At 35.5% G+C, this 25,279-nt stretch overlaps 2 protein-coding genes across 3 annotated transcripts; one reads left to right on the forward strand and one right to left on the reverse strand.

Annotated features, from left to right (window-relative positions):
- Positions 1-1,807: 1,807 nt before the first annotated feature.
- Positions 1,808-3,399, forward strand: LOC113303652 (probable 2-oxoglutarate-dependent dioxygenase AOP1). Its single transcript, XM_026552701.1, has 3 exons — positions 1,808-2,335; positions 2,423-2,744; positions 2,924-3,399. Exons 1-3 carry the CDS (start codon positions 1,953-1,955, stop codon positions 3,164-3,166), a joined length of 948 nt encoding a protein of 315 aa, XP_026408486.1. The 5' UTR covers positions 1,808-1,952; the 3' UTR covers positions 3,167-3,399.
- A 113-nt stretch (positions 3,400-3,512) lies between these two features.
- Positions 3,513-10,627, reverse strand: LOC113303651 (pentatricopeptide repeat-containing protein At5g15300-like). Of its 2 annotated transcripts, XM_026552700.1 has the most exons (7): positions 8,469-10,627; positions 8,313-8,357; positions 7,111-7,377; positions 6,464-6,862; positions 6,246-6,387; positions 6,036-6,092; positions 3,513-4,068 (listed from the first exon to the last, which is right to left on the reverse strand). In XM_026552700.1, the coding sequence occupies exon 1, from the start codon at positions 10,574-10,576 to the stop codon at positions 8,498-8,500; it is 2,079 nt and encodes a 692-aa protein (XP_026408485.1). In that variant the 5' UTR covers positions 10,577-10,627; the 3' UTR covers positions 3,513-4,068; positions 6,036-6,092; positions 6,246-6,387; positions 6,464-6,862; positions 7,111-7,377; positions 8,313-8,357; positions 8,469-8,497. The 2 variants fall into 2 exon arrangements, with proteins under 2 accessions (XP_026408485.1, XP_026408484.1); XM_026552699.1 differs by having other exon boundaries at positions 8,313-10,627.
- Positions 10,628-25,279: the final 14,652 nt, after the last annotated feature.

Below are 25,279 nucleotides of genomic sequence, written 5' to 3' on the forward strand. Positions count from 1 at the left end.
AAAATAATGGTCCCACAAAAAAACCATAATCCCAAAAAAAAAAAAAAATCATTCATATTTTGTATCACTATTGCTGTTAGGGATTGTGCACCTTCAGCTAGTTTCTTTAAACTATGTATTTTGTAATCGACCGAGTCACAATAGTACATATTTTAAAAATGTCAAATTAAATTTCAGCATCCATCCACAACTACCAGTATCTAAAAATTAACAACTATCGGCAGTTTGCCCGTGGATGAAAAATTTACCTGCCGAATGCAGAAATCTCTATCATACACACCTCACGAAGTTATAATAATCAACAAGACATGAGTGCTGAGTCTGCTGACACAGATAGCCTGGTTTTGATTAAGAAGGAATTGATTACTTAATTACACTAATGATTTATGATTCTGACAAATTCAAACACCAAAAACTATTGAAATTTGAAAGAGATGGGGAGGGAAAGATGAAAATGTACTCAAGTGCTGACCTATGGGAATGGCATCACTTGGCGTGTTGTAAGTGGTACGACTTTTGAAGGTCATTTCTAGATAAACCCATTCAATAGTATATGCCCTTCCCTAAGGCTGACCTGACTACACATATTCAGGTGGTGTTCTTTCGGATTGCTTCCTTGGCAATTCTAAACGGACTTTCTTTTGCAGACTTTTTCAGATAACTATTTTGACCTTGTTTCGCAAACAATGCGGTCAAGATTTAAGGTTGACATTAATAAGATAAGATTGGACAATAGATTTTATTCCATTTTTTGGTCGGTTACAGATTTATGAAACTTGTACGTTCTATATCTTAGATATATGTTGTTCTTATGATCTTAATTACCTTGATTGATCGGTACTTCCTGTCCGTCTTCTCACGCTCATCCCGGCCTTCTTGGCAATCCCATCTGGTCTCCTTGTCCGTCCACGGCATCACCTTTTTGATTCCCTTGGTAGGAGTTATAATGATGACAATTTTTAAACTTAGATGTGATACGGTAATACCCAAGAATTTAGCTTATGTACAAAGATATACACCCTCCGTCCAAAATTAATTGAGCTATTTGGTTTTAGACTATGTCCAAAAAATAATTGAGCTATTTCATTAATCAAGAGGAAATATGTATAATTTGATAGGCATGTTTATACTCGTTACGTAGGTGTTTTAAAATGATTTCCAACAATATAAAGTTTACGAAAAACAGTGGTATAGGTTAGAAGATAAATCACTTCTAAGTTTTATTTTCTTCCTTGCTTCAAAATTTGTGCAAACTACAAATAGCTCAATTAATCTTGGACGGACGAGGGAGTACATAAAAACAAATGGGGATACTTGTCCCATTTGATTTTAGAAAATTATTGTACGTAATGAACTTGGATGGTATTGGTTGTTTTATATGTATGTCCTCATTTTTTTCTTAAATGATTCAAAGTCAAAAGGTGACATCAAAACAATACGAAAGACCTACAGTTTCGGGTGCCCGCTGCCATTGTAGACTACATACAGAAGTCATCGATCCATCCTGGTTAAGTATGAAAAATACCAAGTCCAAAGTGGAGCACTATAATGTTTGAGTAATTCTTTAATTATCTATTTTAAATCGTTTGAGTTATCGGAGAACTTGTCCTAGAAACACACTGTTAGGATCAAGACCATTCATATCCTCGAGATATACATCATTTTCTCGGTCTAGTCATCCAATAGTTACGTATAACATCATTTTCAACAGTGACATGTTTATAATCGATCGATGTTTTCAATATAATTCTTGCTCATTTTATGCGTTAGTTTTATGCAGCCTCAAGTCGACCGAGAGGTCTATAAATATCAATCGAATCAACTTATGTCAGATATCATAAACTTATGTTAGATATCATTACATTATACAACTAAAAAGCCAATTGACTCTTAGAGGTACTATCTGTCCTTTATCTTCTTCATTCTCTTGCTAATTCATAGGAACATCAAATATGGTATCCAAGACACTCAACAATAGGCTTCCAGTTATAGACTTTTCTGAGGACGATGATTTGAACCCAGGAACGGATTATTGGTTGTCGGTTCGAACTAAAGTTTGTCAGGCACTCGAAGAATATGGTTGTTTCGAAGCTCTGTATGGCAATAAGGTCTCGCTAGAGCTTCATAATGAGATGTTTCAGGCAATCGAGGAGTTATTCGACCTACCATTAGAAACCAAGATTCTAAATACTTCACCCAAACCCTACTACGGTTATGCTGCTGAGGCCTCAGTTAGACCTCTTCTTGAAGGTATGGGTATTGACGACGCGCCCATTCTGGAACAAGTTTCTAGCTTCACTAATCTCATGTGGCCAGAGGGAAATCCCAGCTTCTGGTATATCCAAATTTCATTACTTTAGATTTTTGAAGTAGTAGTAGGTTTTGTATGTGCTGCTAACTTTCATTTACTATTTTCGTGTAGTGAAACTGTGTATTCCTTCACAACGAGAGTGACGGAGTTGGAACAAACTGTGACTAGAATGGTTTTTGAGAATTATGGAGTGGAGAAGTACTACGACTCACACATTGAATCGATGAACTATCTCCTCCGAGTTATGAAATACCGTAAATGCGAAGAGAGTGAGAGTAACTTAGGTGCTACTCCTCATACAGATAAAAGCTATATTACTGTACTTCATCAAAACCAAGTTCATGGATTAGAGGTACAGACAAAGAGTGGTGACTGGATAAAGGTTACACCGACGGCCGGTTCCTTTGTAGTCATGACAGGAGATGCATTCCTGGTAAGTTTCATACTCAGAACAAGATAAATCATCTTAACCACAGCTTAACTTAGTCAACGCCAGTCAACTATATGTTTGACTGATATCCAACTTATAACTGATCTTTTTTATGCTTGATTAGTTTATGTAAATACCTATGCTAACAAATCCTGATTTTTGTTTTTATTTTTAAAATGAAGGCGTGGAGCAATGGTAGGTTGCAGTGCCCTATTCATCGAGTTGTGATGGAAGGAGACAGTACAAGGTACTCGGTCGGATTATTTGCATTTAGCCATGCATTAGTGGAGGTTCCAGAGGAGCTGGTCGATGAACATCACCCAGCGAAGTTTAAGCCATTTTCTCAAATAGGATTAATTAACTTTATGATGACAGAAGAAGGTCAAAAGGCCGAGTCTACTGTAAAAGCATACTGTGGTATATGACTAGATGAAGATGAAATTTTAGTATTTTACCAGTCGGGACTCGGGGCTGTGAAAATGATAGCCTAGTCACTGCTTGTATATCCATGCTCAGATCTCTATTCAGTGGAGTTTGCAGAAACCCCGTTGTTTAGTAAATGATACGGTCTTGAATATAATTAGACCCAATGTTTTTCAAATACCATTGTATATAATAAGCCAATCTCTGTTGTAATTTTGAAAACATTTTCGGGTGAGTTATATCGTCTGGGGCATACTAAAAAAAGAACGGTAACTATACAAAGTACAAATGTAAAAGAGAACCTGTTCCCTTTGATCAAACATAAATAAATCCTAGAGAACGGTCCTACCACTGGCAAAGTTAGGAATGAATCGTTAAATATGCTTCAAAAAAAGAATTAAAAAAATGACTATAAACTTATAAATTACTGAGGTAGATCATCCTCTCTAGAAATTAATCACTAGATTTCACTATATGATTTTAAGCATTGCAAAATAACAATGTCAACCGAACAATCACGATTTATTAATTATCAATGTACTTCATTCTTGTTTTAACTCGCCATCGGCTGCTAAGGTGATCATTGACGAAGCTCAAGTGGACCCATCTCAAGAATGGTTCATTAGTTCTGATAAATCAGAGTATTACCAGTAAACTCCTGGAACATAACTCCATTTCCGCCTCTTAAGCGCAGAACAAGTTGGAGAGTAGATTCTTTTTGGATATTATAGTCTCCTATGGTTTTCTCATCTTCGAGTTGTTTTCCACAGTAGATCAACCTTTGCTCTTTAACCGGAACGCCTTCTTTATCCAGAATCTTGAGCTTCAAACTCTCAACTGTTTCAGTACTTGCAACATCTATCGTTATCGTCTTACCAACAAGGGTCTTCACGAAAATCTGCATCTGTATTTGGATTAATGTTTCATTAAATGCCGCCATGCTTATAGATGAAGAAAGGAATTCAATATCAGAATATAATGGGAATACAAATCAGAATTTAAACAATAATATATAAATCATCAGATCTTGAATTTACTGTAAACAGTGTACCAATTCATATTCGGCTCAGTTTAGTTCCATCAACTATTTGAAATCATGGGTACTAAGTTACCGTAAGCCGAAAAGCAAAACTAGAAAATTTAAATTTCAGAAAAATATAAAATGCAGATGCTCATACCTTGCTTGTTATGGATATCGAAAGGAAAATGACAGAATTTATGTCTGGTAAAGGAACAGTAGTTACAAGAGAGGATTTATAGAAAGTACTAGTGTATGTCATTAACACGCAGCTAAAGCGCGTACTCAAATCTTATACGCGGTAAAACGGATAGGTTCTGTTCTATTAATCCCATGGAAAGAAGACTTCCATGACAGTGGACAGGTCAACTTAGATAAGCCAATGCAGAAGAACCACTTGAATACCTTATTGTTTCGATTCCATCATCATATTCTCTTTGTCATGTTTTCTTGACTTCTTCTATTACTTGAGCTTCTTGTTTTTATTCTTCTCAGTATTCTCAAAATATATTAAAATCCTAGTATTTGTATAAGTAGCAAGTAGAAAAAATTTCATCAACTTCGGAGTTCTATGCATACTGTCATATGACTGATTTGTCTGAGTTCGCCTTCTGCAAAGCTCGCTGAGTTAAATCAGTACGAAAATAATTATGAAGCTGAAGATATCTTGGCATTATTACTACATACATTGCTTTTTCTTTTCCCTATTTTTATTACATTTGGTATGAGTTATATAGCGAAGAAGACATGCTGAAATATATAACTAAGAAGCAGTTAATAGCACCTACGCAGATGTAATCTACATCGCCCATTCAAAAGGAACTTAAAGCACCTACGCAAGGGTTGAAATCATTAGAGAGCAGGAGGACTCAGAACGTGTGACCTAAGTATGACAATGGAGAGTGGGAGACTACCGAATGCTAGATATGTATCACGGTCAAGTATCAACTGTGCGACACATGACTACTGAATCTTACTACCAAGTCAAGCTATCACGAGATGGTACCATCTAAATATCAAACCTAGAAATTTTGATTAAAAAAAAAAAGGGTGACCGAGTCTTATGGGTGAATGTATTTAGCCAAATTGCATTTTAATAAACAAGTACGACTGATTTTCCAAAATCTCTGTCACAGTCGCATACCTCATAAGTTCATTAGACATCAGTGCTGACACAGTATCCTAGTTGATTAAGAGGGTATTAGTTATTTAGACTACTGGTTTTGATAAATTCAAATTAAAGTAATACATAAAATAGAAAACTGGAAAGAGGTAATCTAGGGCTGACCTATGGGCTATGGGCATGCCATCACTTAGAGTGTTCTAAGAGGTATGGCTCTTGGTGGGCATTTCTAAATAAATCCCAAACGTATATGGCTTAAGCTGGCTTCTATAATAATTACTGGCCACGTAATCAGGTGCTTTTTCTCTTTTAAAAACTCAGAAAATTCCAATCATAGACTTGACTAGGGATGACAAGTTGAACCACAAAACCGATTATTGTCTCATAGTTCGAACTAAAGTGTGCAAAGCACTGAAAGAACATGGTTGTTTCGATACCTTGGTGTAGAGAAATTGGGTACTTATTCAGGAATGGAAATGGAACAAGTGTTATCCACGACTATTTCAAGAGGGTGTGGTGAAGAAATATTATGCCTATGGATCTGGAAACAATGAATTACATTAATAGCTAAGGTTTTAAATTATTGAACCCTTGCATGAATTGGACTGAAATTGAAGCTACGACTCACACAACACAATCTTAAACAAACTCTAGCAAAATCAAGCAAGTGGGTCAGATGCACAAATGAAGAACTGGGAATCTATTGGCACTAAAGCATCTCGCTACTTACCTCTGTAGTCATGACTTGTGACGCCTTGACGAGTCAGTTTTGAGCTCGAGGCTGTATCTGATGGATTTGAAGAGGAACAAAAATATAAAAGTGTATCAGTTTTTTCTCTATCCAAAGGAACCAACATATGAAAGTGAGAACATGCGTAAGGAGGAACAACCGAATAAGCGCAGAAACACATAAAAACGAAATAGAAGACTGTATACAAACCTCTGTGGCACGTAGTTTCTATAAATATCAGGTGGGGGGTTGAGGGAAAGGGGATGCAAAGGCTGCCCATCAGAGGATCCTAGCATTCAGAACCAATTCTGTACTGGACCATGGCAAGAATTCTCCGCCACCTGAGCTTTGTCTGCATTTAACTTATCCAATCAGACACTAAAATATCCACATCATAAACATGTAAAGAAGTTTGTTTCAAAAGTTACCGAACACGTAAGATGTTCAAAGCAAATAAACATTACGGTATATCTCCCCTTCACTATTGCATACGATCTTTTACTGCCAAATAACTGTTAGCGTAATCAAACATTCGTAAAAGAGTAGGATGTTCTTATGAGGGCTTTCTGGGAATTTGTATACCGGAGATAAGCTAAGCACCATCTTACGATACTCCCTGTCCTTCACTGCATTCTTCATTTTCTTCAGATTTCAGTGAAAACAGACTTCCTTGTGCGTCAAAGTCGGATTTCTCTGTTTCTTCTAGAAACATAGATACTATTGCATCCTCTTGCAAGTTTTTAAAGAGACAGCTAGAGCAGGAGTCACTCTGGTAGCATTCGCCACAAGACTTCTTCTTGACTGATATTTGCTATTAGCCTGACACACTGTAGGAATAATTAAACAGATATCTGATTGGTGAGCAAACAACAATAATACAAACAACTATTTCAAAGGTTCGGATAAATATTGATAATAAAAGCATTGTTACATTGAAAGGACTTTCTTCACATAAGAATCCATAATTTTTAAAGTCATTCATATCAACTTCATTTTACGAGTTCTGGTCTCTACCTAATGCTACACTATATCCAAGTCTTTCATATCATGACCAATGAAATCGCAGTAAGCCAACCTGAATTTTTGATGCATTGGTGCCGTTCCTCTAACAAGTGCCAAGCATGACGTTAGTAACATCCTTAAACACTTCCCTCATTCTGTGTTGAAGACTTGAATTAACTGTCTGATAGTTCTCATCTAAAGCAGGTCTTCTACAATTACCACGGATTAGTTTCTTCATTTCCTGTATTGTGGGTGTTCTCTAGTGCTCTAGGGAAAAGCATCACCCGGAATGCATGGCTGGCTGCTGCTTGTGGTCTTATCATTCAAATACTACATTCTTCTGTGATAAAAGAAAGCAAGTTATCATTTACAATATCCGGAAGACCTCGATGACATGACAAAGGCACCTTCAAACTTAGGAAAACGGTTATGAGAGCAAAAAGATGCACATAATTCAGTGAAAGAAAAATATTAGTATTTGTACTCATCATAATTCAGTAACTGGAATCACACAACATAAGAACAGTAGAATTATGAAAATCTCATTTAAGAAACTGCCACAATTGAAAATTTGATACCCTAGCTATCACAACTCAACCTCAATCAACAGCTGATTTTTGACCACTTCACAGATGAAGAACAATGACCTTCATCCAACCACTAGAAAAGGAAAAACAAACAAAAAAAAAACAGATCTGGTCTCAAACTTCATCTTCACTGGATTATGGAATTCATTAATCTGGGTTATTCATCACTTCCCTTGCAATTTCATTACTTATTTGCATTTCTTAGTTGTTTGCACATTAAAATAAAACCAACATCCTAACTTTGCTTGTCATCCTATGAACATACTGCTACCTGGTTTGCTTTCATCCTATGAACATACTGCTACCTGGTTTGCTTGTCATCCTAGAAAACAATCATAACCCCACTGGATTATTTGCTTTCTTAATGTCTAGGTGTTTAGTTCGATTTGACATAATAGTTACGTGCCCTAGTTCCCAATGTAAGAATACACAGCCAACTCTTCATTTCTATGATGACGGATCTGCAAATTTACTAAGAAAAACTTTATTCAGAATCACTAGCAGACAGCATATCAAATAACAAATCAAACATCAAGCTCATTATTTAGAAGCTAATATTGAAAGATTTTCATTACGGGGTATTTTTCATGTCGCAGTAAAATGCATCTTATGTAAATCAAGGAATTGCGTATTGTTATTCCTCCCATCAGATGTAATAAAAAACTAAGAATGGAAAGGTAGTGCTTACCGTTCATCTACTGAACTGCTACGTTAAGTTGAACGCTCCACCTTCCTTTGAAACATAGTATAACAGGAACAAATAATATATTTGGTGTTATTCTTGTTGAAGAAAGTAAACCTGCTTTAGAACAATTATATTCAAATTTGTATTATAGAACATTACTTGTTAAATCCTCTAGAGTTGTGTAGATCTCAATGCATTATGGACGAGTTCAACATTCGATGCTGAAAAACACGAGGAGTGTTCTTCACTTCAACCCAACTACACCCAAGATCCTTTTTCACTTTCATGGATCTCAATTTCTTTCTCACTTCCTCCACCTTCCCCCATTTACGAACTGCTGCATAGATATTTGACATAATCACGTAAGGAGTTATTTGATCAGGGTCCAGCCTAAGCAACTTTTCAGCCACCCTTTCACCGATTTCCATGTCCATCCAGGACCAGCAAGATCTAAGCAAAGATCCCCAGATAATCCAATCTGGTTCCAACATCATCCCATCAATGAAATTCTCTGCTTCTTTTAGACGTCCTGCTCGACCAAGAAGATCCACCACACAACAATAGTGCTCTAACATGGGTTCTATATTATAATCTCTCGTCATCAAACTAAATAGTCTCATTCCCTCATCTACCAATCCTGAATGAACACAGGCTAATAGAAGTCCAACAAATGTTACCCCATTAGGATACACCCCTCGATCTAACATTTGATGGAATAACATTATTGCTTCTCTTCCTAGTCCATGGTAAGCATAGCCATGTACTAAAGAAGTCCATGCAGCAACGTTAGGCGAAGATATATGAGTAAATGAAGCTCGAGCATCAGTTATATTTCCGCATTTTGCATACATGTCTGCAAGCGATGTACCAACATATACATTCCATTCAAATGGGGTTTTGCTCAAATGGGCATGAAGTAGCTTTCCTTGTTCAAGTGATCCCAAACACGAACAGGCATAAAAAAGGGTAGAGAATGTTGATCTGTTTTTCTGTACTGGTAACCTATGCATAGCAACATATAACTTCAATGACTCTTTCGGTTGGTCATTTTCAATATATGCTGAAATCATTGAGTTCCATGTAGCAGTATTTCTCTCCTCTTTTGTTTGTTCAAAAAGCCCAACAGCTTTGCTGAGCTCTCCATTTCTAGAATACACAAAGATCATAGTATTTGAAGTAACTATAGTTTTTTCAGGCATCTCCTCAAACAATCTTTTCGAATCATCAATTCTACCACTCAGTGCGTACCCTTTAATCATTAAATTACAGGAAACAGGATTTGGTTCGATTAGGTGGAAGATTATTTCTGCCTCATCAATCCTACCCATTGAAACAAGTCCTCCAATTAGTGAATTTGAAGTATTCAAAATTGGATGAGAAAATTGCCAATAAACCCGTTTTGCATCATCAATGATGTTGCAACCACAATAGAACTCAATCAATGCACCACAAACAGACTGATCAACTTCAAACCCACACTTAATCAAAAACCCATGAACCATTCTCCCTTCATCAAGACCTCCCAATCTAGTACAAGCCCTTAAAACACTATCAAATGTAAATTCATTAGGCCTTACTTCCCCATCAACTATCATCAACTTAAACAACTTCAATGCTTCTTTATACTCATCTTCACTCCTTGAGTAACAAGAAATCATCATCGTCCACGAAACAACATCACGAATAGGCATTTCCTCAAATAGCTCCATGGCATCCTTGATTAAATCACAGTGAACAAAACCCACAATCATGGAAGTCCATAACAACTCATTTCTATCATGCAACACATCAAAAACCTTTTTCGCTTCATCAATTTCATAACTAGTCGCGTAAAAGTTCAACAAAGAACTACCAACAAATTCAAAGTGTTCAAACCCAGATTTTAAAACTAAACAATGTATCTGTTTCCCGTCATGTAAAGATCGTAAACGGGAACAAACGCTAAAAGCTGAACAAAAAGTAGAATCATTTAACTTAACACTACTTTTATGCATTATCATAACAATATCAAGGCTATCTTTAAGCTTACCCCACTTCGAATAACCAGATATCATAGTATTGAAAGTTACCACAGTTCTCACTGGCATTTCGTCGAATAACATCCGAGCAATCTCTAAATTTCCTTCTCTTGCATGCTTTGTGATTGAAATATTGATTGAAACTATGTCTGGGGACGAGAGACGATTCTGCTGAAAGGTTGAGTAAAATTTGGTGATTTTCCATCTTAGATGATTCCACCTTCTGAGTACTGAATACTTGGAAATCATTTGGACTCGGAGAAAGAGTCCGTGCCCATATAATTATGCCGATATGAAATAAGACATTTGAAGTAGTAGAGGGGAGGTGTCAACTGATAAGAAACCCTTAAAGTTTTGCGCCGCAAGGCCGGCACCCTTTTTGATATTCGCGCCCAGTTTCTTTGGTGACTCGGTTTTTTTTTGTTTTTGAAGGGGGAAAAATATCGTTTGGTCTTTTTTCATATGGGACCATAACAGTTTGGTTCGGCGGGAAAAAAAAAACGTTTTCTATTTGGTCCATAATTATTTGAAAATATTTAAATGAACACAAATATCCTTTTGTGCTAATTTTTATTTATTTATTTTTGTAGCAGTTCATTCTATTTAATGAACTATCAGGTTTTTTGTAGATTTTAAGTTCATTTTGTTTCATGAAAACTCTACACTTCATTATATTCTATGAACTTCATTACATTTCATTAAATTCTACAAAAATTTCGTTGTTACAAAAAATCAGAGTTCGTTCTTTCAAATGAACTCAGAATAAAACCTATATGAAAACCGAGTTCATTCTTTCAAATGAACTCTCAATAAAAACCTATATGAAAACCGAGTTCATTCTTTCAAATGAACTCCTAATAAAAACCTATATGAAAACCGAGTTCATTCTTTCAAATGAACACCTAAAAAAACCTATAGAAGAAAACAGAGTTCATTTTTCAAAATGAACACACAACAAAAATTCGTAAAAAATAAAGTTCATTCATAAAAATGAACTGCAGCAGCAGCAAAACATCATCGTCTTCAACAGCAACAGAACTTCATCTTTAACACGAGCAGCAAACATCAAAAACAAGATCTTCAACATCAAAATCAAAATCATCGTCATCTTTAACACATAAATCTATCGTCGTCTTCATCATCTTCACCGTGTTCATCATCATCTTCAACCGCAATAACATCAAACAGAGAAGAAAAACAAAAAATCTTTGTCGCAAAAAAATCTTGTTCATCATCTTTATATACTCATCGTATTTATCATCTTTGTAAATCGTCTTCATCATCTCTGCAAAATCAGAATCCTAGAACTCACACAAATCTTCATCTTTTATGTAGCAGCAGAAGAAGAAAAAAAATAGAGAGACAAACTAGATCTGAAAATATCGAGGTGAGATAAAGTAAATCTGAAAATGATTTCTTCTCTCTTGATAATTGAGTATATATGCCTAGAGTGACATCATGGATGATGTAACGGTCCCAAAAGAGTATTTCTGCCATTACAAGATGACAATTAGATCATCCATGACGTCACCCTATGACCAAACAATAATATACTCCCTCCGTTTCAAAAAGACAGTCCAGTTTGACTTTGTGAAGATATTAAGGAGATCATAGTAGTTTACATTCCTACCTTTAATTACTTGCCTAATTTATTTCAATAAAAATGTTAGTAATAAAAACTACCAAAAGTTGTTATTGAATTTAATTTGGAACCATATATATTGTCTTCAAAAAGGAATGAAGGATATATTTGTTTCTTTAATTATACAGATTTCATTAATATTTTAGATTTGGTCCCATTAAAAAAGAATTTATGAATATACAAAACTTAAGGGTATGTTAGGGAGTTCATTGGAAAAATATGGCTATAAACAGAAGCTGGACACATTTTTGAAACATACCAAAATGGAATAGAGGACGGTGTTTTTGAAACAGGGGGAGTATATTTTTAAAAAGGACCAAACAGATGGACCAAACTCACTCCAATATATTATTTTTAGGACCATAGAAGTTTAGGTTACAATTTGACGTGGGTATGTGATACCCACAAAGTCATGGAAGATAACTTCACTAATACAAACCGGGATTGTCTAGTCTCAAAGTTTGGTTGAAAAGTTTCCTATTTGTCTGCCGCTTCGTTGTCCAAGCCATCCGCTGCTTGTTGACTCCGTTGTTGTTGTGTTGTGTTTTTTTTAATCATTTAAAATATTTCTTTATTAAAATATTATAAATAACTGGTTGGGATCTGTGTCAGTAGCTGGGCACCAACACCTTTCTGAATGACAATGCCTAATCAGTGAAAAAGAAATTACATTTCTTTGCACTAACATCAAACATAGACAAGTAATTGTGCATCCTCTTCAAGAGATCCACCAATTCCTCCCCAAGTTCCCCAAATATCGTGAAAGCTAAAGTGCCAAACCCAAAACCTTAAGTCAAATACTTATCAAAGTATCTTTTATGTTTACACGAAATGACATTGCTTAAGGCTAAGCCTGGATGAAAAACACGAACTCCTCCTCTAGTAAAATGTGACACACCAGTCACATCTGAGCAGACGTCGCGTCCGTTATCCCAGTTGTAAACCAAAATATCAGCAGGTCTTAGGATCCCACCATCATTGGACATGAAACCCAAACCCACTTGTACGAAATAACATGTCGATAATGGTGTTTCTGACAAGATCGTGCCTAAATTTGAGTCCCACCTCATGAGCACAATGTAAAGCATGATCCCAAAACAGTCCATATCTCGATCACAAAAGGCACGTAGTTATCTGCAGTGAGTAAAGGGATACCTAGACGATAACAATGAACTGCACTGAATTGGCGCGCACCAAGCCTCTGGTTGATCCCCTCGATAGGTAAAGCTTTGAGAAAATCCGAAGCATGATTGGACTTATTACATTGCCAAAGGGCACAATCACGAGCAGACATGGAAAACTTCTCAGGGATATCTTTCGGACAACCTCAAAATACTTAAACTTTAATTTACATAAGAGGAGTATGTAATGAGATCTCCAAAATCTTAAGCGGAGACTCGATCCGTTGACCTCCTACTTGAGAGCCAGGCTCCTGGCCAACTGGTCTAACCCCTGATAGTTTGACTCCGTTTGTCTGTTTTTTGTTTTTAATATAGGGAAGATCTCATTAAAATAAAACAGTACATAGTGAAAGGAAGAAACACACATTCAAATTATAACTAGGGTCCGACTTTCATATGATATGGATCGATGGTTATCCCGCTAAATTTAAAATATAACATTAGTTATCACAAGCAATTTTCGCTAATTTATTTGTTGCTTGATTATAAGATCTTCTCCTAAACTATACTATGCAATTATTAAGACTGCTAAGAACATACTGGCAAGAAAGAATACTCTTCCCGCTTGAGTTAATTATTCTTGCTTAATACTCTTGATTGGAACACTAACCTTGTTTACCAATTGTTTGTTCATGATACTGTCATCAAGATCCTAAACATGGCCTCCAGTTATCAACAATCAAGCTATTGTTGCTAGCAATGTTAGTAACATACAAGATGTGTGGAAATCTTTATGGTTTTTTATGCTCCTTAGAGCAACCACAGTCGACGACCAAAACCAAATATTTGGTCCAAAAATCAACCACTATCGAACGGAGTAAAGATTAAAAACTAGACTAAAACCAAAAACCAAACCATATTTGGTCTTTAGTTTGGTTATAGTCGAGCGCAACTTCAAAGTACGTCTTGTACCGGGCGGAAATTAAAATTACGTTTGAGCTGGGTGCAACTTGAATTTATGTTTGAATTGGGGAGTAACTTGAAATTACGTTTGAATTATGGCGTAATTTAAAAGTTTGAATTGGGGCGCAACTTTAAATTACGTTTGAGTTGGGGCGTAGTCTTAAGTTACATTTGAATTGGGCATAGGTTTAAGTTGCGTCTGGATTGGGGTTGGGCGTAGCTTTAAGTTACGTTTGAATTGGGGAGTAAATTTATTTTACATTTGAATTGGGGCGTAACTTGATTTACGTTTGACTAAATTTTACTCCATAACCATAGCGTGCAACCTCGAGTATAAACAGTTTTTTTCAGTTTTAAGTCTTTAGTTTAGTTATAGTATGGTCGCACCATTGCAGTTTCTCTTATAGGGTAAAATTATTTGTTTGGAAATGTATTAGAGATGTCATCTCTACAAGAATGAAAATAGGCCAATATAAGAAGAATGACACTGTAAGGACCCTCAAGCTCGTCAATGCTATTAGACTAATCAAGAGACGTCTTAGCCGTCAATAACTCGTCTAGTTTAACACGGACGTTAATTAATGGAAATTAATCTAACAACGATCTAGATACGAAAATAGTACCATTGGATAGATCTCCGAAGTTTATACGGAATAGATTTCTCGAACGTGTCAATCGGATAACGTACGAAGAAGATACCATCGAAATTATGAGAAGGGAAAATAGTCATTTTGCAGATTAGCCGACATGGGCTCCCCGTATCATTTTGTAGAGCACATTTATCATTTGTCTTTGGCCTTATCAGATCCAGTCGAGCAGATAACTCATTCAACCTTCTTATTTCTTTCTTTTTCGTTCTACTTCTTTCTTCTTCTTCACCCTCTCTTTCTTTGTTCTTCACCGTTCGTGTTTCTATGAGAGGCTTTGACGATTATGAGATCGGAAACTTAGGGAAAACATCAGGGAATGATTCCTGGTATTGATGTTGAAGTTGGTTTAGCTTTTAATAAAGAAGAAACGATGGATTGATGAGAATCAGAAAGTTAGGGTTTTCATTTGGGTTTAAGATATGAAGGAATTGATTAATTAAATGGGAATTTGAGTAGTTGGTGATGCAGAACGAAAGGGGTTGGTGTTTAATCGAAGTTCTGAAGTTGATTCGGTGATGAATCAATGAGCTAAGGTTTTTCAAGATGAACTGGAATTTCGATTGGAGATGAATAACAAGAATTAAGGTGTGGATTTGTTGATTGATGAACATGGTGAAGTTATTTGGTTGTTTATGGAGCTGTTCATGAAGAATTGAAGAGTTAGGATTTCAAGAGAAGAATTCATAGGAAGAATTAGAAGATTAATTGGAGATGGTTCTTGTAAATTGAGAACAAAGAAGATCATTTAGTATTCAGTTTCCGATTCACAGTGAAGAAAAGGTGAATCAGGGTTTCATGTTCTTCACCAATTTAAGAACTAGAGTTTTGAGAATTGATCTGGCAGGGAGGTGATGGTGTTAAAGCAAGTGAATTGAGGTAATTGTTCTCTCTGTAAATTTAGTAAGAGTATTTCTTGTTGTTGTGGTTTTGATTTTGATTATAACAGTGATATAGTGATGAATGAGGATTATTGAGTTATGTTGATGTTGTTAGAGATTGAGTCAGGTGGTATGGCTTAACAGATGTATAGTGGTATGAGTCAGTATTGTTGATTGGTAGTAGTGTTATGGGAGAAGTTTAGGATGCAGTGAGTGATGTAATTGAAGCTTTGATATATGGAGTTGGACCCTCTGTAGAAGTTTGTAACTGCAATTTCAGGTAAGATGAATTGTGATTAAGTATGCTCTTGTGAAGTTTACTTGGATTCGGTGTACTGTTGTAATACTGGTGGTGATGGATATGTGGTGCATGAGCTGTTATAGGTGAAGTTTGGGTGTAGGAGGGATTACTGAATGCTGAATTGATCTTGTAGAAAGAATTTTGCTGTAAAAGCTTGGAACTGCAATTGCAGGTAATCTGTATTTGATTTTAAAGTGAGTCATGATGTATTTATGCTTTGATTGTATGATTGTATTGATTAGATGAAGTTATATAATCTGGTAGGATTAAAATAAGAATGAAGTTGTTTAGAGTTTGGATTATAGAGTTGTACTGCACAATGAGTGTGCATTTATATTCTTTGGCCTGAGCAATGGCTCTGGCCTGTGCAAGAGTTTTGGCCTTGTGCCATTCAGCCTAGTCAGGATCTGACTCTAGCTGACTTAGTCAATCTGACTAAGTTGAGTTAACATGTTAACCAATCTTAAATCGGTTTGACTCAGTGGACCTTAACTGAGTTATATTCTTTGACCGAGTTGACCATTTGACCAGGACATTGACCTTGACTGGACGCTGACTGTTAGTTAACCCTTTAACTGTTATTGACCGTTAGTTGACTCAGGTAAACTGGGACTTAAGTTAATGGACTTGTTTAGTGGACTTGGGCTTAGGTTTAGTTTTTCATACTTTGATTGTTTGGACCCCTTACGGTCCGAATTGACCTTTGGTTTCTTCTACAAGATTGTAGATATTCATAAGACATATCTAATGGAATATAGAATCTACCTAATTGAATTAGTAAACCTTTATATGTGCTAAAGATAGATAATGAAAAGGTGTATAACCATAATGGGCTTAGAACCATTAGATACTTCACTTAGCTTATAACCAGAGAATTATATGAGATTATGTTATGGCCCTTGTGTGAGCCTTTTGGCTAGATTCTTAGACTTCTTGTGTGATTAACAGTTAGTCTATATTAACAACGATCGATTCAAAGGATGAAACAGTGGATCGTGGATCTCGAGGTAGGCATGGCTTGTCAGCAAAATAGGTGGGAATACTTTTAACTCTTTTGAAACCATTGTTGTTTCTTTTACAAAAGTTTATGTTTAACAAACTCATGTGTTGTCTGTTCATGCATTTCATGCATTGTTTAGTTTGTGTTATGATTGTTCTGTTGATTCTTTGAATATTTCCATGAATTGGAAAGGACCTGTAATGTTTGTCGTCATTATGAATTGTTATGGGAAATTAGAATTTCCACGTGTGGTATATAGGATACGCTCCTTCATTTATATTTAGATGAATTCAGCTTTTATGCTTATTGGGTGTGGAACAACCCAGCATCAATATAGCTATGTAGGTGTTGAAAAACCCGGCATCACTAATATATATTGTTTGAAGAAAGAGTTTGTCCATATACATTGTTTGTGCATTTCCAGTGACTTAGTCACTTTGATGTTTGGGAAACATGAATTGTTTTCCAAATCTTGCTCATGATTTCTTTAAAGTTAAATGTTATTCCTGCTGGGCACCTCTTCTAGGGATGATGTGCTCACCCTTTCCCACTTTCAGCTTCAGAGACAGATCAGAGTTGCGCAGCGAAAGCTTTAAGGAATTGACTTCGTTAATTAGTTAACTTTTGCTATGTTTATTATGTTGTTTATTCTATTTGCGAACAAAATGACTATTGTATATGTATCATTTGAGAGAATTTCTTGTATATATATTTCTGAGCGGGGTTAGTTTTGGGTTAAGTTTTATAGAAGATTTCTTAATTGATTGTTTAAGTAAATGATTCTGATTCTTAGTGCCTCTTTGTTTAGTTAATCTCTTGGATTAGTCAGCTGCTAGTTTAGGGGGCGTCACAGACACCACATAACCTCTTCGTGATTAATGGAACCCTCCAACACATGCTGATTGATTGTAGCTACTCTAAAAGAGTCTGGTTATAAATGAATATAAACATTAGTGCAATTCAAAATGATAATGTGAATATTAAGGATTGGATATGCTCTTGGTTTCTTAACTCTAACAATGCAGGAATATATGAAGATGAAGATCATAAACAAGCTTATACTTTAAGACTCATGACCATTGCTTGGTGGATTTGGAAAGAGAGACGTTCTCATGTTTTTGATAATCAACCTCTAAATCAAAGTCAACAATCCGTTCCTAGTAGAAATTGTCACTACTCCAAAAAGGGCTATAAATAGCGAACGAAGTCAGTTATAAAACATGATTTATCACGGTTGTTATATGTTATTCGAACCGTTATTTATTTATTTATTATTGTTGCACATCTTGGTTTTGGTTACAGTAAGGTCAAATATGACACCCAATCTGAATAGTTAAGTTGATTTAAGTAATAAAATATGGGCATTTGATTATTGATCATTTTATTAACTTATTATTATTGAGCGTGGCTCCACTAACACTAGTGGGCTTCACTGTATATGACCGAGAATACATATCTGCTTTGAACTACTCAAATGAATTACGAATATTTTTTTTTTGAGAAGTTTAAAATAAACCGGATGTGCTAAATTGGAATTTTATGTTGGCGTTGATTTTGCTAAGAGGAAAGCAAAGTAGCATTGCTTAGAAATATATATATCATTAATTTCTAAGAAAACAGTGCTCCACAGAATTGTAGGGGTAGTTGTTATAGTTCTGGTGGGAATACGACAAAGATATAAAGTGTTCATTAAACCCCAAAAGATTAGAGAGGACCCTAGCGAATTTGAAGGGAAAGAATAATTTCAAATATGTTATCCAATATGTGAGGGTTCCTAGAAAATAATATGGTACGTGTGTCGGTAAATACATGGATGACATAGCACCAAAAAGTAGTTCTCTCAAATGCGTGCATCTAAAAGAAATAGTGTATGTAAATTGTATTAAGTGGACAATGCATATGAATTCTAGAGTGCTTATAATTGCATCATGGAAGGAAATGTTTTTATTGCCTAATATAGAGTAGTATTTACATTGGAGACCTAACCCAGAGATTGGAGATCCTATGGTTATCTAGGTTCAAAAGGGACACGCAAGTTGTAAATTTATACTCACCTGAAATACTGTGAGAGATTACTCTCTTTCCCGTTTCTATGATGAAACAGTGTTACCTGTCAAGTAATTGATTGAGAATTTCTCTTCATGATTCACATGACTTATTCTAACTAAGAAAACTATGGTAGGATACTTTAAAATAAGAGATCACGTATATGAGTGAGAAGTAGGGGCGCTTCTATGTTAACTATAAGGTTAAGTTACTCTAGAGCTCTCATGAAAACCCAGTATTGCTCAGCGGAAAAGAACACAATCCGACAACCAAAATTTTAAGGATATAAACTATGTGATTTATATTGTGAAAACGCAGGGGTATAACAACCATACCAAATATTTCTTTCGGCAATCTGTATGGACTCAACTCCAATATAATTATGAGAGCACCAACTTAAAAGCGAGACTCAATCAAGAAATATATTAAAGAACTTTATATATTTCTAAATACAATCAGTAAATCAACTAGATATAAATCTGTGAGACTGATTGATATGAGAATAAATCGGATGGCACCAAAGACCAATGTCCGAGTGTAAATCAAGTTCCATCCAACAAACAGGTCGGATTTATCAACTGTGATTGAACTACGCACAACCTGTGATATTTTCATTTTATATAAACAAATATAATGTGGAAAAGAAATAACAAAGACACCAGGAATTTTGTTAACGAGGAAACCACAAATGTAGCAAAACCCCGGACCTAGTCCAGATTTGAACACCACAATGTATTAAGCCGCTACCGACTCTAGCCTACTACAAGTTAACTTCGAACTGGAATGTAGTTGAGCCCTAACCAAGTCTCCTATCGATTAAGGTACAATCGCGTTCCTTATGCCTCTTGAATCCCAGCAGGCCTCTGCGAACTTGATTCCCTTAGTTGATCTCACCCACAACTAAGAGTTGTTACGACCCAAAGTCGAAAACTTATAAACAAATATGTCTCCCACAGATATGTCTATTCTGGTTTTGTTTCCGTCTTTAGATAAATCAAGGTGAACAAGAAACTCACTAATAATCCGGTCTTATACTCCCGAAGAGCATCCTAGAAATATTAGTCACCTCATAATAACCTAACTGATTAACAGAAGAAGTTATTGCGGAATCACAATTGTCTGAGACGAAGAATTGTTGTGATTAGTTTTTATATCTACCTATCAGAGATAAATCTCGAGTAAATCTTAGAAAAGATAAACTCTATACGATAGAAAAAGTAAGATCAGAATAGGCAACTACCAAGAAAATAGTTGGATCTGGATTCACGAATCCCAAATGAAGTCTTCAAGTCGTTAACCTAATAATGGTTTTGGAAAATCTAGGTTAAAGGAGAATCGACTCTAGTTTACAACTAGGATGCACAAGAGTGTCGGGATTAGGTTTTCCAGATGCTAGAGTTCTCCCTTATATAATCTTTCAAATTAGGGTTTCTTACAATCAAAGCTAAGATAGCTTAGTAACAAAGCAATTGATATTCACCGTTAGATTAGCTCATGATTTAAGATTCAAGCTAAGTCTGCTTAGAAATTAAGCAATCAATCTCCACAGTTAGATGGTATTAGATTGATACACACAAATGAAATATACCTATATTTAGATATGGATGAACCGTACCTAAACATGTACAACCTGTTGGCTCAATAACAGTTAACTAAAGTTAGCCCATATGAACACTTTTAGTCTAGCCACATTCATCTAACACTTCTAGATCAAATATGATGATCAATCAATCATGATGGATAATTAAATGAATCTAAATGTGTTTCAAGAGAGTTGTTCAAATGTTCATCATCTCATAGAAATACATATGAACCATTTGAAACATAATCGGTTTGGTTTGTAATTGTATAAAGTACTTATACAAGAATCAATCCATGAATAATTAAATGAATCTAAATGTGTTTCAAGAGAGTTGTTCAAATGTTCATCATCTCATAGAAATACATATGAACCATTTGAAACATAATCGGTTTGGTTTGTAATTGTATAAAGTACTTATACAAGAATCAATCCATGAACATAATTCCACGGTTTGCAAAACAAGTTCGCATACCTTATTTCATTAAAGTTCGAGGGACTTTAGTTCGCAAACGAACCTGGGTTCATGAGAATGAAAAGCCATACTTACCGATTTTAGAACCTAACCACTGTGTTCGCAAACAGAGTACGCGAACCACAGTTCCGGACTTTGGCCTTGTCGTGGCGTTCACAAATAGAGTACGCGAGCTACAGTTCCTGACTTAGCCTTGTCTATCCGTTCGCAAACACATTACACGAGCTACAGTTCCGGACCTTTTCACAGGTAAATCTGTTAGCAAACATAGTTCACAAACAAAAGTTCCGGACCTGAACTAGAGCTACGCAGTTAGCATACAAAGTATACAACCTATGTTATATACAGACATTGGTAGTAGTTCCAAACTATCATTTAATCATTCAAACATCCTTAGAAGACAACAATGGTAATGTTACACATACCACTAGCTTCAAGTAATTTTCAAGTGATTAATCGATCAATACGAAACTTCCCAAGTTAACATCAAATGATTGTCTCACACAAATCATGTAAGATGTTAAAGGTAATTTTCACATTTTGAATTAATATTTAGTTTCCAACAAATAAATTTGTCTATAACTAAACTCTTCAACTATATAATGAAGTGTAGCTAAAGCTAAAATCTTCCAACACACATTTCGAGAAATATATAAACGATAGAAACTCGACTCGAAATTTCAATGGTGGATAATGTAAAAGTATATATGTAAGTGCTTAATTTACATGTTTAGGATGTCAAATCCATACTTTTTTAGCTATAATTCTTGCATATTACTTGTTGTTATGATTATTTTCTAGTTTATGTGTCATATCAGGTGAATCATCCGAAAAGGAGCTACAAAGTGCTTAAATGAGAAAATAAGTAGAGTGTACCAATGAAGGAAGGACAAAGATCAAATTCAACTCATTCAAATCTAATAGTTTTTAATACAATTTTTAAGAGAACGAAATTACGAAGTGAATGCAAAAAGAATGAGGTCATTCCGAATTCGGACGAAGAAGTTATAGGCGAAACAAGATTAAAAGACTTGAAGATACAAAGAGAAGTTTGATTGATAACTTCATCAGCTCGAGTCAGCCAAACCTGGAGCTTAAAAATCAAGATTTTCGAAGAGCATACAGGCGGATGTTCGGCTCAAAAGTAATCTAACCAAGTGATCTAAACCTAACACTCACCTGGAGTAAATTTCACTTGTCAGGTTCATCCGGGAAAGGTCGGCAAGTTATGAGCCGAACCTGACAACTTACGGAACATATTTGGACGCGAAATTGACTTCTATCTCAATGAAACACGGTCCCGGAATGGTTCTAAAGCCTAAATTTGAGAGTTCTATATAAGAAGACATCCAGAGCCTTAATAAGAGGATCTTCCATATCTTTTACACGATATCATCTCATATTATACTTTTGTTCTTAATAAAATATTCTAGGATTTACCCCTTTAAGGGGAAACCAGGTAATTGTGTAATAATGAGAAGCTAAATCTTTGTTGATTGAGGGTGAATTTAATGTACTAGCGTGAAACTTTATTAATTATATAAATTTATTCAGAGTTTTAATCACATCATCGTTTGTTTTCACCATTTCTAGGGTTTATGATTGATTAATTAGATTGTTTGGAGTACATGCTGGATTAATCTATTGATCATTCTATTGATAGTAAAGTGTTAGGATATCCATAATTGTTGAATAATCCTTACACAAGTAGAGAACGTGAGACCTTGCAGAGGGATTATGTGGAGCAATCGCGTGTGAAGACAACACTAGTAAGTGGACCTTGCGCTAAGAGTCTAACTGCTAGGATCAACCTAAGTTCACATAACTTAAAGCTTCCGATTGGGTTACACCTTGAGTGCGCTACTACTTGGTGGTCTAGTTGGATAGAATTTGATATGCGAGCGCTTCGGTATCCGGTTACAATAGGAACTTTGGGGATAACACTGCTCTAGTTTCTTTCCTACGGTTGGTGATGAATGGTTCTGACGAAAGATAGATATACTAATCCATTTATCTCTTGGTAACGACGACGGATTCCTTGATCATCTTTTTTTTTTTCTTATTTTTTTTCTTTTTATTTACTTTAAAACCAACTCCCTTTTGTTATTTACTTTATTTTGCTGATCAAATAACCTATCAATTACACAGCTCTCTGTGGGAACGATCCTTACTATCACTATATTACCGGTAGTTAGTGAGAAATATCTCGATTAATTTGTTGTGGTTAAGACACACATCAAACTTTGGCGCCGATGCCGGAGAGCAGTTGCTAATTGATTTGTTATTTGTTTAGCTTGTTTTATTTTTGTTTTTATATATTTATTTTGATTTTCGCTTTCTTGTGAGTCGTCATGTTTCCTTACGGAATAACATGTACGGAGCACAAGATCAATCACATAATAGTGGTAATCAATATGGTTTTCAATCTCATTCATATAACAACTACCAACCATTCCCTGCGGAACCTTATGGATACTCTCATACATATATGAAAAACGGGGGTCTAACAACCACACCCAATATTTCGTTTGGAAACCTGAATAGACAAACTCCATTATACTTTCAAGAGAATCAACTATACAGTTAGACTCAATCTAAAGAAAAGTATATGAAAGTGTTTTATATCTCTATCTCTCAATTCAATCTGCAATAAGCAAATAGGAATTTGCGAGCCCGATTGAATATAAGAGAAATAACTTGACGGTACCAAAGACCAATGTTCAAGAATCAATCAGTTTCAATCAACAACCAAAGGTTGGATTTACCAAATGAATGATTCAACACACAACCTGTGATATTTCAATTATATAACAAAATATAACGCGAAAAAGAAATAACACAGACACTAGAATTTTGTTAATGAGGAAAACCGCAAATGCAGAAAAACCCCGGGACCTAGTCCAGCTTTGAACACCATACTGCATTAATCCGCTAAAGACACTAGCCTACTACCAATGAACTTCAGACTGGACTGTAGTTGAACCCTAATCAATGTCACACTGATTCAAGGTACAGTTGCTCTCTTTACGTCTCTGATCCCAGCAGGATACTACGTACTTGATTCCCTTAGCTGATCTCACCCACAACCAAGAGTTTCTACGACCCAAAGTCGAAGACTTGATAAACAAATTTGTCTCACACAAAAAAGTCTATAGGAATAGATAAATATGTCTCCATAGAAATAACTACGAGTTTTGTTCCATCTTTTGATAAATCAAGGTGAACATGAACCAATTGATATACCAGACTTATATTCCCGAAGAACATCCTAGAAATATCAATCACCTCACAATAATCTTAATTGTATGGTAGCGAAACAAGATATTGTGGAATCACAAACGATGAGGCGAAGATGTTTGTGACTACTTTTTATCTTGCATATCGGAGATTAAATCTCGAGCCAATCTTAGGAAAGATAATACTCAAATACGATAGAAACAGCAAGATCAGATCACACAATTACAGAGAAAATAGTTGGGTCTGGATTCACAATCCCAATGAAGTATTTAAGTCGTTAACCTACAGGGTTTCAATAAAAACCTAAGGTTAAAGGAGAATCGACTTTATCTTATACAACTAGTATCACACAAGAGGTGAGGGGATCAGGTTTCCCAGTTGCTAGAGTTCTCCTTTATATAATTTTAAAATCAGGGATGGCAATCAATGTTACCTAGGTTTAAGTAACCGTACCTAAACGTGTACATCATGTTGGCTCAATAGTAGTTAACCAAGGTTAGCTATATGAACACTCTCATATCAACCTTATTCATCTTAATCATAACTAGTTCAAATGACTCAAATAAAACTAGTTAAAGAGTTATTCAATTGCTATATTCTCATAGATATAAGAACACAATTGAAGAAAAATTGGTTTGATTCACTCAAATCAATTCATGAACATTATAGCCACGGTTTGCAAAGAATGCATTCCTTAATATATAAATATGTTAGTTCATGAGCCAACCGATTTTAGAACTTTAACCACTCAAGTATGCAAACGGGTACGCATACTTAAGTAGCCGGTCGGAGTTTGGGTTCGCCAGTATGCAAACGGGTACGCATACTTAGTACACTTCCAATTCCCAGCAGAAATTCTCGGACCTATACCTTACGCAAGTATGCGTACCGGTATGTGTACTTGGTACATGAAATTTCACAACTTAAAGTACGCATGTGGGTATACATACTTTAGTTTCGGTCATGGATCACATACATGCAAGAATGCACACTATGCTTATAATCCAATGATGGTTAAGTATTCTAAACTCTTATTTCAATCATTGAAACTTTCTTAGAG

The sequence above is a fragment of the Papaver somniferum genome, chromosome 8 (genome assembly GCF_003573695.1).
Source record: "Papaver somniferum cultivar HN1 chromosome 8, ASM357369v1, whole genome shotgun sequence".
Classification (NCBI taxonomy): domain Eukaryota; kingdom Viridiplantae; phylum Streptophyta; class Magnoliopsida; order Ranunculales; family Papaveraceae; genus Papaver; species Papaver somniferum.